General features: G+C 39.2%; 1 protein-coding gene across 10 annotated transcripts in view; it reads right to left on the bottom strand.

Annotated features, from left to right (window-relative positions):
- ST6GALNAC3 (ST6 N-acetylgalactosaminide alpha-2,6-sialyltransferase 3) overlaps positions 1-15300 on the bottom strand; it is a 238284-nt gene that overhangs the window by 59646 nt on the left and 163338 nt on the right. The window contains exon 4 of one of the 10 annotated variants that reach the window (XM_080601522.1): positions 4-3973. The exons of 8 other annotated variants lie outside the window; for them this stretch is intronic. In XM_080601522.1, the coding sequence (XP_080457648.1) occupies positions 3910-3973 (64 nt within the window). In that variant the 3' untranslated portion in view covers positions 4-3909. One more of the 10 variants, XM_080601523.1, reaches the window with a different exon arrangement.

Below are 15300 nucleotides of genomic sequence, written 5' to 3'. Positions count from 1 at the left end.
GGAATTAGAAGAATCAATTACTACATATTAGACACAGCAGAGATAACTTTTGTGTGAGCCTTTAATTTGAAACCAATACATTCAGCGCTCAATAGAAAAGTATGCACTTTGTAACTTTGACTTTAAACAGCATTTTCTCAGATGTTTTTCAGCTGAGATACTCTCTGTATTCAATTGTCTTCCTACCCACTCCTTTCAATTCAATCCTTTTGCACATCAGACACTGAGGTACACTTTGGAGTCTTTCACTGTTAAGGTACTGACTGAATTTTAGACATTGCTACCTCAGATTTACTCAAAATGCTTTAAAATATTACTAAATAATAAGCCTCTACCATTGTTTATGATATCCATCTTTTACTCCAGAGATTTAAGGCCAAATCTAGATTAGACAAGCTGGTGGAAGCCAATAGCTTCCCAGTGCCTGGCAGTGGTTAGTGTACATACGAGAGGTCAGCTTACATCAGGTGGATCAGGGATCTTTGTCTGGGGAGGAAGCCAAAGCCTGGAACAGCAAAGTTGCAGTGATCTGGGACTGATGCAAACTCACAGAACTGGAAAGGTTTTATGAGGTTCTGGCGTGTGACATTAGTCTGTCACTTTTAAGGGCACTCAAATTATTCAAGCTATTTACACGTAAGCTAAGAGTTTCGGAGAGTGAAGGATATGACTTGTCAAAGCCGATCAGGAATCTAATCCCAGTTTACAGGAACAGAAAGCCATTACTGCTGGATGGCCAATTGCATGCACGATGAGTTGCTGTCTCCAGTTTCAGAAGGCAGAGAATGCTCATGTCACAAAATTGTCATTTCTCTTGAAGTACACTTTGTGACGGCCCAAAAAGGAAGGAATGGGCAGAGAGACCAGGACATTAGAAACAATGCTTTCTACTTAAGGTACAGTATTTAGATATTTAGATGTATCTTTTTGCTGTGATATTGGAGTACATTACTTTTAGACATGGACAGGATACACTGCAAAACCTCAATCTTCAGTATATTCGCAGTATATCCATCTTTTATTTACTACTACCATCATTTTATAGTACTAAGATACCTGCAATGCCTGCAACATGCAGAACTTCATAATTATGTTTAGGAAAAACAGCACAAGAGATTTAGACAAATGTTACTATAAAGTCCCTGCTTCATCAATTAATGAAAACATCCCACAGTAGTGTTCCCAGTTCTGCTTTCTAGATATTCAAGAGGAATTACAGAAAAAAAAATCCAGTAAAAAAAAAAAAAAAAGCCTAACATGCTATTTGTTCAACCTGCTCCTGATGTAGCTTCCCATAGAGCAATCCCACCTGTGAACAAAAAAGCAACATGAAGCCTGACCTCCTGGCCTCAGAGGGGGATGTGTGTGTTGAAAACCAGACTAAAGATCCTCTTTTCAGACCAGACTAGGATTTACAGGGATTTGGTGGCAGTGAGGAGAGGGGATGAAGAAGGTCATGGCTGGCTGAGAAAGCTGTAGCACTGCTCAATTCACAGTGCAGGTGAAAGGAAAGCTGCAGCAAACAGCAAGCATGGCTTTTCCACATTTCCCAAAACGGAAGTTTAGATCCATTTCTATTAATGCTATCTGGATGCCACTACAGTGCATCTGAACTCACAGTTTTTACCGTGTTGAGTAAGAAGAATAGCAGCATATTGTGGACTATTTTCATCAGGATTTCTTCAGCTAATTTCATTCATCTCATGCTAGAAGATCACTCAGAGCAACTCAGAAATGCCTAATGAAAAGAGAAATGCTGTATCTGATTCCAGTCATATTATTCTAAGGGAATTAATTGGAGCCATCATTACCTTAAACACTCCCATTCAGAGTGTTTTTTATGATGAGCTCAAGAAAAGTAAATGCTGTTTCAAATAGGTACCTCTATATATTAAGTCGAATAAATGAATGATAAAGCACTGGCACTTCTTGGCTATAATCCTGTTATTGCTTAAAGCCATTTCTAATGCAAATGAAGAATGAGGTAGCAGAGCTATTTTGCAATTTTCTTTGATGGGCAGTGCTGACTGCTGGAAAGTGCCAGGAATGCAACTGCTCAGACACAGAATGCTCCAGCACGTCTTATAAGATTCCTGCCCAAACCTAATGATTACCTCTCCCTTCTGCAAAGTGGGATCCTTAAGCAAGGCACAGCTGAGCAGTACAAGCTTAGCTTACACTGAGGCTGAAAGGCAAAAGCCAAGTCATACAGTATTTAAAGTCATACAGTATTTTAGGAAATGTGTGATTTCTAGTGAATTCACTTAGGGAGTCCCACTTTTGTCTGTTTATTAAAATGTTTTTGATATAGATTTGATCATCACTTGTTCACCCAGGACTCCCTCCCAGTTGAGTGTGAACTTACACAGGCACGAATACACTCCTGTGCTTACTAAAGGATGGGGTAGTGCATCAGGGGCCATTTGGGAACCCTGACTGAAGGATGTCCTCATAGCTCTGCCATAAACTTGCAGGATGATTAACTGTTTAGGCTGCTGCATCCTAAGGAAAAGCGAGGCATGGTATTCTGAAGTGAGTGAAACCACTTCCACGAGGATGCTGGAAGGTCTGGAAAACTGGCCAGATCCTACTGAAGAAAATGTCCAGGAAAAAAAAACCTTCAGAAAGTTATTTTTCAAACTGACCAGGTTTGAAGGATGCTAACCAGCATTTTTGCAACAATATTTGACTAGTTTTTTGCTCAAACATTTCCACCTGAGGAATGACTTCGGAAATGGAGAAGCAGGGCTTGCTGCGATCCATATGCTGTGGTGAGGAGAGAGATAACTCAGAGCTTTTTTACAACAACAGTGGGCAGGGCAATCTGTCCTTAAAGAGCATATTTACAGGAAATCATCAAAGATAAATTTGTGGTTTCCACTTTCCTGATTGGGGCGGATGGTACTGTATGATTGCTGTTCCAGGCCCTCAGGTTTCCTGCTGTTTTCAATACTTTGCACTTTAAACTGTCTTACAACTGACTTTGGTCATGCGGTGGTTTGGTGTTTTTTTAAACTTCCATCCATTTAACTAGTTAATGCTTTCACAGCTCTTTGAAGTTTTAAAGCACCACAAATTTAGCAACTGTTCTTAATAATCATTTGGACAAATGGATCCAGAAAATTGCATATTGATGGAAGGAGTTTATGTTCTTTGCAGTCAAATATTTTCTCTCTAGTTTCATGCAAAATTGCTTGGCCAAACAGATTTTCCCAAGGCTCTCTCAATAATGAATGTAACTTTCTTTTGTTTCTGGCTCTTCTCCGAACCCATCAGGAAAGGGTAAAGCATAATGACATAGGTCTGTTGTCTCCTGTAACCCTCTGGGACTGTTTTCTCTAATGTGATTGTTTGAAAATCAGCAGTTTTCTGCCAGGAAATAAAACAAGCCATTTTCCTTCCAAGTAACACTGGAAAAATCGGAATGTCACAGAGCGTGCTTACTCATGCAACATTAATTTTTAAAAGAATCAATTTTGTAATCTTTCAATTACGGTTTATTATAATGATGATAATCACAGAGAAATCACTTTTTTTTTTTCCATTGCTTGTGCTGGGGGCTGTCATCAAATCACTTTCAGCAATGCTGAAAACACCTGGGCTAATAAACCAGGCATTATTTATTTATACTTTTGTTTTACTTATTTAGAAGCATATTAAACATCAATTCCCTTAGCAGTTGGTGACGTTACAAAAACTAAAAGCAAATAAATTACATCTAGCACATAAAGACCCAGAAGTCACTGCCAGTCTGGCTATCCCAGACGGTTACAACTGAAAAGCACTTACAAAATCCAAAACAAACCAAGTGAAACTTGCTCAATGCTAACACCATGGAACATACAAAGGGAGCCTCTGGACGAATACCTCCTGTGTAGGGAGCTCACAGAAAGGCTGCGTTGGATGTGCTCAGGCAGCCGCACACCAGATCCATCTGCTTTCCACTCCGAAATCATAGTGCTGCTTGGTACACCTGAGCACAGACAGGAAACATTTGCGAGAGCTCATCTTACAGTACAGTGGATTGGGGGACGCACCTAGCACGCTTTGCAGCGCTGCAATTTATAGTTGGCAGGGCCTTTATATCCTCTGGGTCAAAGAAATGCTTGCAAATGCTTTTATTAAACTTCCTGGGTAGTTTTTATCTTTCTGTGTCTGTTTCTCCAGACTAGATACACTGGAAACAGAATTTCTCCTTACTGCATGCCACTTTGAATCTATGTTTGTGCATCTAGTGAATATGCCCATACATACATATACAGAAGCATATATATAAATTGCCATATAATAGCTCCAAGCCTTCAGCAACGCTCGCACATACAGAGCTACTTACTTGCGTAACAGGGAACATGTGCTGTTCATACAGTAGGTCATGCCAGAACTTAGCATTTAACAGCATGAGTGCAATGGGTTTATATTATGTTCACATTTTAAAAATAAAAAGTGTACAGGAAATCACTTGGTTTCTGATCAGAATCTGAGCTCCCTGCTGTTTTAATTCACATAGCCAACAGTCATCAATAAATAATCATGCACAGCTTCTACATCCCACTGTGAAATTTTGTTTTTGTTCTAAGTACTGGACGTACGGAGTTGGGATCTGCAATTCCAGACCAGTCTTTCAGGAATTCTGATCCGTGATTCAGATGAAAGAGCAAGGGCAAGGGCATGGGCACATGGAGGAGAACTGTTCCTCATCACGTACCTTGCAGGGCTGTGGGCTGTTTTAATAGAGATTGTGCAGAAAAACAGGAGGTGTGTTCAAGGCAATATGTTTCACAATAAAAAGACAAAAAGCAGAAAGAAAAAAGCTATACAGATGACAGAGTTACAAACAATGAGGCAGAAAATCAAAGAGGAAAAATGTGGAAAATACCAGTAAAGTAATGATAGATAAAATATATGTATGTGAAGGAAGGAAAAAAGAATATTTCAAAGAAAGCAAGAAATATGCCGAATGGAAACAAGTATCCTATTAAAGAGAAATATGAACAAGGAAGAGTTTGGATCGAAGTACAGTGACAGCATGACAGCCCATGATTTGAGTTAGCTAATCCAAATGGAAGAGTCTGAGATGGGCAAAAAGAGAAGGAGCCACAGAAGCTGAAACACCTCAGAAACTGTTTGGGGTCGGGCCTCACGGATGATATGTGTCTGAGTATGTACTGAGCTCTCCTAGCACCCAAAGACGCAGCCAACAGCCAGGCGCTGAGCACCACCACCCAACCGGGTACACTGCGGCTCCCAGGTTTAACCTACCACTTAGCTCACTGAAACAGAAAATTAAACACTGCTTCTGCAAAGATACATGGTTGTTGGAAGCAGCACCTCCAAGAAGGTGATCCTGTGTGTGGACTCACCAGATAACTCAGCTGGCCTCTGTACTCACTCTGCTGCACCACTCCCACCCCATCGGCCCTGAGTCACCTTGGCCTTCCCATGGCTCATGTGTGACAGTCACAGGGAACGTGGTGAAGATGGTGAAGATGGAAGCCCACAGTCCCTTCACCTCGACAGAAAGGCTCCTCAGAGTCCTTGGCAGGGAGGCCAGGCTGCCATGACCTCCTGGCAGCGGTGGGGCTGCCAGCTGTATCTGGGGCTCTCTTCTCCCCTCTTCTGTCACGTTTACTTCCCAGCCAAGTCTAAAGCATTTGCTGAGTATACAGGGGACGGGGGCACTGGGCAGTGGAGGAACAGCAGAAGGCCAAACGTTAATTCATTCATTCATTGAATAAATAGAGAAATCAAACCATTTGTTGCTGAAATGCAGGCAATTAACAAACTAATTAAATATCACACTGTTAGACCAAAGACATTTTCTATTGATGTCATGAGGAATAATACCTAGAAAAATCAATGTAATTATTTTTCAATGCCTAATTCATAACTGTTTTACTCATATCTCTTAATTATACTTTGCAGTGAAATGGATTAGATAATATAATTCCCATCTCCATGAGTTTGGTATTTAAAGGTAACGTTCAACCATGTCATTATGTTTAGAAAACTTTGAAAGTATTGAAAAATGGGGGAGCAACCTTACTGCATCTTGAAAAATCAGTGTAGTCAGCTCTGGATGTACAAACACTAAAATGTCTTAATTCTAATCAATGCTCCTGCCCCTAAGATCATTTGGGAGCTCTAGCCATGTGATCCTGAGCTAAGCACTTCTAAATTTGAGCCCAATATCCCAACATACAAAATAAGAAGCTTCTCTATCCATGTCAAAGCATTGTTTTTCTGTTTGTTCTTGCATGTTCTGTCTCTGTATCCAACAGAAAAGGAACTTGCCCAAGTGGCTGAGCCAACATTAAAACAAAATTACCGCAGACGATAATGCACCCGTTTAACATTTCTCATTCACCTAAAGAGAGAAGTTATTCTACTGCCTGCCTCAATGTCAGGCTACCTTCATTTTTGTAACACGTCGAACCTAAATGACCTAAAATGATTTTTTATTTCTGTTCAGTGTAGCCACATTGCACATAACTACCTCTGGTAAGTAAATTTCAAAAACATTGAAAATCTCAACCTTTGTGAAGATTGTCTGCCATTAGATAAAAAAGAATTTGTTAACTATTGGTTTAAAAACAGTCATATTTCCAAGTACAGAGAGCGTGGACACAAACCTTACTGAAGCATCCAAATCTACAAATCCATGCAAAATATTCTCTTTACAGGAAATGCAATAGTATTGTTAAACGTAATTAGATATAATCTTCCCTGTTTTCATTAGCTATTAACATTATGTAAAGATAAACTAAAGCATAATGACTCTTTTCATTATCACATAATTGTTATTTTAATGGTTACATTATGAGCAATATGATACCACACATATTTCCACCTTTCACATTAGTAGGCTATTATTTTGAAACTTTCTATTACAATCCACCCACAGAGACCAGAGTATTAATGCCACCATTTTAGTATAATGATGACCATGGGTTTGAAATCAATATGATAGCCTTGGGAAAAATTTAAAGCAATAATGAAGAAAATATTTATATCATATGCCAGTCTTGGCCCTGGTACACAGACAAAAGGAAAACTTTAAATGAAACATGTAGAACTGCTCTTGCTAATGCTACCCTAAAACTGGTCAAATACTTATTAAACTGGTGGTTATTATTTCAAAAACTGAAGAAAACCTTTAAGTGATCCATAATTAAAAGTTTAAAGTGAAACTGAAATAACCTTATCCTAACTATATCATCCCCAGGTACCATCCTACACCCCATCCAGAAATATTGCCTAAAATACTCTGTTTCCCACTGGTAAGCAATGAACTGCCCATAGTTATTCATTCATTCATCACCTTTCTCCTAACCAGGCAAAGTAGTGTAGCTTGGCAGAAAGCCACTGATGCTTAGACAAGTCAGGGCAGTACATAACACCTGAGGATATCCTATATAAAGCTAAATTAAGTTCCATATCTGCAAGGCACTCCATGAGTGAGACCCAAAATATCTCCAGGAGTGAGAATGCTCTGGGATGCCACTGCAGCTAAGATTGCCTGGCTGGATCCGTACAGTGGGGCTGAACTCCAGCTCCCTTGAACAGTGTGCTTTCTTGGAAGAGCAGGTAAAGGCAATTTAAGACCATCAAATAAGCCCGGAGGAGTTAAGGACCACTGCTTTCTTCTACTCCAAATACAAACCATATTTCATCAGTGTCATCACTAATATAAAATTGTAGCAGCCCACACGGAGAGCAAAAAAAATCTCTGAGCTCCAACAAAGCCACAATTCTCCCTTGATGAAACAAAAAGCCACGTATGACAAATGCTAGTCACATTTGTTAAGGCTCTGAAGGAAGATGTGGAGATGATGCTGAGAAGCATGGACACAGGATAGGAAAACTTATAATATTTGAACAAATTGAAGCTAAACTCTTCTTTTAGAGGAACACACTTCGCAAATGCTCTTCAGATTATTTTCTTTCCTTAATATTTTGATTGATTGTAAAATGTCAAGAGACTACTGCTAATTTCACGTGGAAGGAAGTGCCAGAACATTACCCTGTTTGGCTGAAAACAGGTTATACAGCAGCAGAAATTGGTTCTCTTCTGCGGTTCCATACCATCCCAACCCACAATTAGCAGTGTAGGAGACAGGAGAGCCATCATGGTAAATATACAAAATACAAAGATCCCCATAGGCATGAATTTCCACATAGCAATAGTGCCTGCTTTCCCCCAGTGTCTTTTCTCAGGGAAATCCAGTTGTACAAAGGGGATAAATATTCATTGCCTCACAGAGATATTTTGAGGCTTAAGTGATATCTGCAATATATTAGGAAATGCTGTCATGGAAAATGTTTGGGATGTTCTTCAGTGACAGGAGCACCAGTGTCTCTAATGAATGTACTTCAAGGAAAGCTCAGAAGCAACATATGGAGAGACAACTGAACTCAGAGTGCTTATTTCTGACACTTTGTTTTTATTGTTAAGATAAAAGCACGCTGTTTGTTTCTTAGGATTTCATCTGCTATTGCTTCCTTTCCATTCTCTGTGTCTTATTCTACACAAATGACATCATCTGCAGCGATTTTTAAAGTTTTGCAGCAGATGCTGGGCTTTGGAAGTTTTAATGAGTCATGCAGAGATTGCATTGCGCAGCTCAGGTTTCTTCTCTGTAGCAGCACGAACAGAGCAGAGATGTGCTTGCTGGGCTGACTGACTTTTAAAAAGAAAAAAAGAAAAAGAGGTCTCCAAAGATCAGGCTCGTGTAAGAACAGCAAACTTGCAAAGAACAAATACGGGCATTTAGAACATTTTCTGCTACTGTAGTTGCATGTTTATTGCGCCCTGGGTAGGGCAGCTCAGGCTGGGAGAGGAGCGGTGCCGGGCATGCAGTGCCCCCTGCACCGAATGCTGCAATAAGCCAGAGCTGCCAACAAAATGCTGCAAGTAGAATGGCTGAATCTTTGATGCCTGAATCAAAAAGTATTCCCTTTCACACCCAAACTGAGTTACATGCCGATTAGCATTCAAGACATCAGACAAACTCTTTGAGGGCACTCCTCAAGATTCATAATAAATCCCCAAGTTGTAGCTATGCTTTTCCAAACTGAGTAAAATTGTACATGCTGCTCTTGTGCATGTTACTCTTGAAATGCATAGCTGCCTCACTGTTAAAGGCTCAGAGAACTCAAGCATTACAGGACCTGTATGGGGTGTAGACGGCAATTGTTTTCTAAACACAGGTTGCAGCATAACCAACCAGCACAGCAAGCTCTCCGAGAAGCATGGCTGTGAATCCCGAGTCACCCTCGAAGATGTGCACTATAAAGCCACATGCGCACGTACATATTTGTAGGGTTTCACTGTTCTGAAATCGCAGACTGATTTTGTCTATGGGATACATGATCACTGACACATAAACAAACATTGCAGAACATCTGCTTTGTTTACATATGGGTAAAAATACATATTGAAGCTCTGCATGAGCTAGTTTACACCAACTTCCAAATGAACTCAATGAGACAACATTTCACAATTTTCACAGTTTTCCTCCCACCTATGTGTATGAGATCTCACATCTGAGACCTGAGTTCTTACAGATTAAATTTTCAGTGCAGTGTTTGTTTCCTAATCCTTCTGTATTTTTAAGGCAAAATATCCCAGTAGCAGTTCTAGCTAACCTGTTTCCACTTTTAACCAGTTTTTCTTCTGTTGTGTTGCCTACCTGCTCAAAGCTTTGAGAAGACAATATTTTCTATATCACATTCACTGAGAGATTTGAAATTAGTATTGGGTCACTTTTATTCTCATACACCTTTTCTTATGAAATTCTGTTCTTGTAAACGTTATTAGCTAGTAGGTGGACAGACATACAGAAACCCTTCTCTATCTGAAGCAACAAATTACCGTAGTGTTTTATTGCCTGCCTCTGAAAGTTGCTATCCTCCTTGAGCAGCAAGTCTGTAACACAAAATCTCCCAGTGCATCGCATGCAGTTTGATTTTATATTGCTAAACACTGCAAATATGACCCAGCATACTTTAGGGAACTTCCATTAGAAAACCCAGAGTTATCAGTAACCAACATGTATCACACTAAAGTAATAGCAACATTACATTATTTCCTAATCTATTTAATATATCTTAGAAAAGCATTGCTATATGACAAGCAGTGATAAGCATAGATTTCAGCAGAAATCATCCTGTTTTTAAAGACAATTATTCCAACTGGCAGCAAGGTTGAGTTAAAAAATAGATTAAATTCTTGATTTTTTAAAAATTGTTTTGTTCTTTTAAAATTTTAAACTCTTTTAGAAAAATCAAGGTCTAATTTAAACACTGTGATCTGAAAAATCAAAAATGCTGCAATGGAAGATGATCTAGTGAAGCCTCTTCAGTGAAAAACTGTGCTTCTACTTTTTTCCTCCAAGTCTTCTGCCTTTACATCCATAAAATACCTGCAGCACCAACAGCAAAACAAGAGCCACTAGGACCCACAGTGCTACCAGGATTGCTAGCATGTGTGTCATTGGCTTGCCTTACCCTTCAAATGTAAACGTTCATGGGATGTGAGAAAAGTCCAGGAAGAATCTCATCTATATGCGCAATCACAATGTTGCTCACGAGAGATAAAACAATGCAATCATGGCCATAAAAGCTGTAGAACATTTAAAGGACAAGATGGAGAAGGTGTGCATGTAATTAGGACAGTATCAAACTCTGTACAAAGATTTAACGTCCAGTTTGTCAGGAGCAAATTCAGTGGCATCTAAAGAAGATGCAATAAATTAAAAGAATGAAATGTTGAACTAATTCAAGGAACATGTGAAAACACATGAAGGTAAAGTTGATTTTGGTTATGTATTTTTTCACTTACATCATTAGGTAAAAAGAAATTACTCCATGGCTAAAGTCAGCAATCACCACAGAATCAATAGGTCTCTAAGCCCACAGAAATGCAGCCATACACTTCCACAAAATAATAGCTAATACTGATAATTTCTTAAATAAAACTTAATTTTACTACATAATTACTATAATGTAGTGGGAGCTGTGTTTCTTAACAAATGTGTCAGTGCTTTGTACAGCATTTACTGACATGTTAATAAAAAACAGACTTCTATTGAATTCTATCTGCCTAATAGAGAAAAATGTTCATCTTAATTAGGAAAATCTTCACAAAGAAACATAAATGCAGATACTAATGGGCTGCAGGGAATAAATCTAGGACACTCCGGAACAACTGGTGTTTTACCAGGGAATGGAAGAGTGAATGCAGTGAGTGTAAACCCCAAAACAGTTGTTACAAGTCCAATGATTGACCACAAATAGCAATAGAGTTTGAGGTTTTAAGTGTTTTATAATGAAAAATCTATTTATTTCATTAAGGTTTCATGCTTTAGACCCTTGTTTTTTCAAGTAATAAAGCAGTCTTAGCTGACAATGAAACTATTTAAGCCCTCTTTGAATTAAGATGGACAAATCCATTAACGTTTTTTGAAGGGATTACTTTATAAAAAGAAAGAGTAGAAGTGCCAAGCACTAGTTTGAGAAAGATCCACAGTCAAGCACTTGAAAAATGGTCACTATATCAAACACAAATATGAGGGTTTGCTCTGATGCTCTCAGGCAATGGAGAACTTTCGCTGACTTTATCAGTGTAACTGCAGAGGCTACATCATGACAAAGACTACATAAAAATGTAAACTACAATTTTGTCCTTAAAATGCTTTAACAAGCTAATGTTCCCTAACTCTGTTCATTTTCCTTTCAAAGCAAAATGAACTTTCTCTCATCTTTCAGAGTTTTTAGACAAAGCATGTTAATATAAAGCATGGATGAGAAGTACTTCCCAAGTCCCAAGATCTAACTTTGAGCCAAGTTCAGTGTCACTGTTCCCAACTTCCCAATGAAAAACTGCTTTCTGCAAACGTTATTTAACACTGGCTAAGATTTTATATTTTCTCTGAATGGTGCCGATGGGAAAACTAGTATGTTTATGTAAGCAAGTGCAAAAGTGAAAATAGCATCACTGTATTATTTTATTCAAGCCAACATCCAGAAATACAGCATAAAACTCTGGTGATCTGGCCACGGACAGCTTTGCTATCTCAATTCACAGAGAACGTCACCAAAGTGTAGAAGTTGCAGCTACCTGAGTCTCAGAGAATGTAATTTCATTTATTCATTTCAGTGACATTTTTACTAGACTACAGTTTTGCATAGATTAGTCAGACACATCAAAAACCACATATTAACTGAGGTGAAGCTGTGATGACTGCAGTTGTCTAACAGTGTCAATTTGAATTTCAGATGAATATAATTTGTTAGCTCTAAATGACAGAGATATAATATAGACCTCATATATCACCAAAGTAATAAATAATTAGTGTGCAGAACTGCGTAAAATAGCAGGTTGAGCACACCTCCAAATTTTGAATCTTTATGTAGAAGTCAGTGATCAGGATGATCCATCTTTCTGCCTCAGATGATAAACCAGCTTTCTCACAACCCAACACATAGCACCAAGTGGCACAGAGGAAACTGAGAGCTTCTGGAGGAGAAGCACAACAGCAATTTCATTTCCTCAGAATTGTCCAAGATATTAACAAAAATCCTTCAGAAAGAGCAATCTGATTGCAAACATGGCTCACTGGACCTACCTCCTGTAGACATGCTTGTATAGATGATAATCTCAGAAAAATGTTGTTGCATTGAACTGAGTTGTTTGGGAACGGGATGGCTGTTGTTAGAGGTAAGACAGCACATGCAATGGTCTAGCCAACTGGCTGGCTTTCAGCACATTATCTCAGGTCTCTTAATGGGATTTTTTGGGGATCAGAATACATCTCCTGGGCAAACCTTATCAGGCTCTTTGCAGGTAGTTATTTATAAGAAGTGTTACCACAAACGCCAGGTGAAACTGTGCACTGAGCGGTATCAGCACACGCGTTAGTGGCTGTTTGCTGAGGCTCACCGTCCTCCACAGGCAGCGGCAGAACAGCGGTCCGTCCGATCACACCATCAGCCTGAGAGGGGACGTGGAGCGGTGCCATCAGAGGCACTGCCTGGACACACTGTGCTGAGAGGTCAGCCTGAGATGTTTGTAGAATAAACACAAATGGAGTCTGAAATCTGGGTGACGTTAGAGTGTCTCACCAATATTAGCACAGATTTATTTTATCATTGCTTTTTGAAAGTGACTTTTAATGCAGTCTGTTTTCTAAATGAACCTTAAAAGACACTCCCTTCTTCCTCATCACCTTCACCTAAGGCAATAACATCCAGTAGCACTGATCTATTTGCTGCTAGTTTTCATTAATTTTACCCTCCCTAAGGGTGGTGCAGCTTTGGTGCCAGCTAATTAAAACCTATTTAGGGCTGTTCAGTGCACTTTATCAGACCAGAATTAGCTCTGCTGCTTTAATGAAGACTACAGTTTTCTCTGTTATTACCATTTAAATGTTATATCATCTTGTGTTATATTCCTTATGCATGGCAAAGTTAAAGATGTCTTTAGAACCACTTACCTGGATTGAGGTACATACAAAGATACCACATTTAGTGATTGCCTCATGTTTCCTTACATTCTTTCACTTGACTCAATGCATGTCATATACCCAAACATCAGTGAAATACTGGGAGAAGCTGCCAGGTTTATGCTCCCTCTAGGGAAGCACCAAGTAAAATGCATTAATGAAAAATTGTCAATGTCTGGTAATGAATATTATTTATGTACAACAATTATTCAAAGTGGATAAGCATTCACCGCCTTGAACTCATTGCTTCACTAATGAAGACTCTCAGAAAGAACATATGTCCCCCAGATTCATGACACTGCATGCAAGGTTAATTCACCAGCATGGATAACCCATATCTCAGCATATTTTGTACTGTTGTAGAATAAAAAATGCTTCATTCTGAGTTAAATCAACTTGTCTGCTGGAACTTCTTTAGGGACAATTCTTGTTTCTTCCACGAACCTGTAATAAACTGCCTGTCAATAGCAAAGCTGTAGGGTTTGAACTTGCGGAAGTCAGGGATGAAGCTCCCATGTCAGTAGGAGTGTAGGACCAGAGCTTTTTCTGCAGTAGAGAAGTGACTGCAGCACACACCTGTTAGCTGCTTCCGAAAATATCCTTTAAAACTTGAGCACTACTGAAACTACTTATAAGTCCCACTAATTACCTGAAAAGATAGTACACCAAAGAGTAGAAATAGAAAACTCATTAAAGGCTTGACAGACTAGAAATCTGTTGTAATTTTACTATGCCTTAGTAGCATACACTGTACATAAGGACAGTATTTTAGGATTAAACTAAAATAGACATGATTACAATCCACTCAGTACATTTTAGAATATGAGTTGAACTTGGTTTCCTTCCAGAATTTTTGCTGGGAACATGTTGAAGCAGACCTTTGTTCAAACTAATACAGCGAGCAAGAGTTGATGTTTCTCTGAGGAACAGAAGGAATATTTGGCTGAGGAACTTGATTCTGTCTCAGTATCATAATAGTCTGGCACAACGTGTGAAACTATTTTCACCACCCCCAAATCTCTTGTGCTGTGCCTTTACTGCTTCCACAACTGGCGTATACCTCTATGAGCATCATGACCCTCCCTGGAAACAGCAGAAGGGCCCTGTGAATTGAAGATGTTGCAGAAAATGAAACAGCTTCCAAGCGGAGGTCCCCTGATTAGCAGGGAACTGCAGGATGTTTTCTAGCGATACAGAAGGTGTTGGCTGGTGACACGTTGATTGTTCCTCTTGTTTCGGGCTTACAAGTGCATAAATGATGCCACTTAGCATTTGATGTGGAAAAGTAGGACTAAAAATGAAAGTAACAGTAGATACAAGGATAGTATCCGATTGCCACTATGAGAAGCGTGGTTTTTTCACAGTGTTAAAGGGAAGCCCTCACATACACAATGTCAGGTGGATCATGAGGCAGTCTATCTACAGTTTGCCCTTGTTCACAATGTGAAACTTTTAGTTTCAGAAAGAAATCGGGGCACTGACATCAGGCTACCCAAGAACTTTGTTCATAAGCACTGGGAGAAGAGAAGTTCAATCTGCCTTTGACATGGAAAGAAGCATTTGTATCGTGTTAATTGGGTAATAATAAAACCTTGTGATGTGTTAATTTGTTAAAGAGGAATGCATTAGGCTGGAGCTGAGGATACTTTGACATTGGATGATGAGATTTTCGATAGGCATACTAAGGTACCCATTACACTGGGCTGGTCTCAAAATAAGATTTTAATGAAGTATTGTAAAGTCACTGCCACCTGACAGACTATTAATATGGAAGAGTCACAAATATAAACAAATTTAT

The sequence above is a fragment of the Anser brachyrhynchus genome (genome assembly GCF_964034855.1).
Source record: "Anser brachyrhynchus genome assembly, chromosome: 8".
Lineage (NCBI taxonomy): Eukaryota > Metazoa > Chordata > Aves > Anseriformes > Anatidae > Anser > Anser brachyrhynchus.
This window is presented reverse-complemented; position numbering and strand designations above follow the sequence as displayed.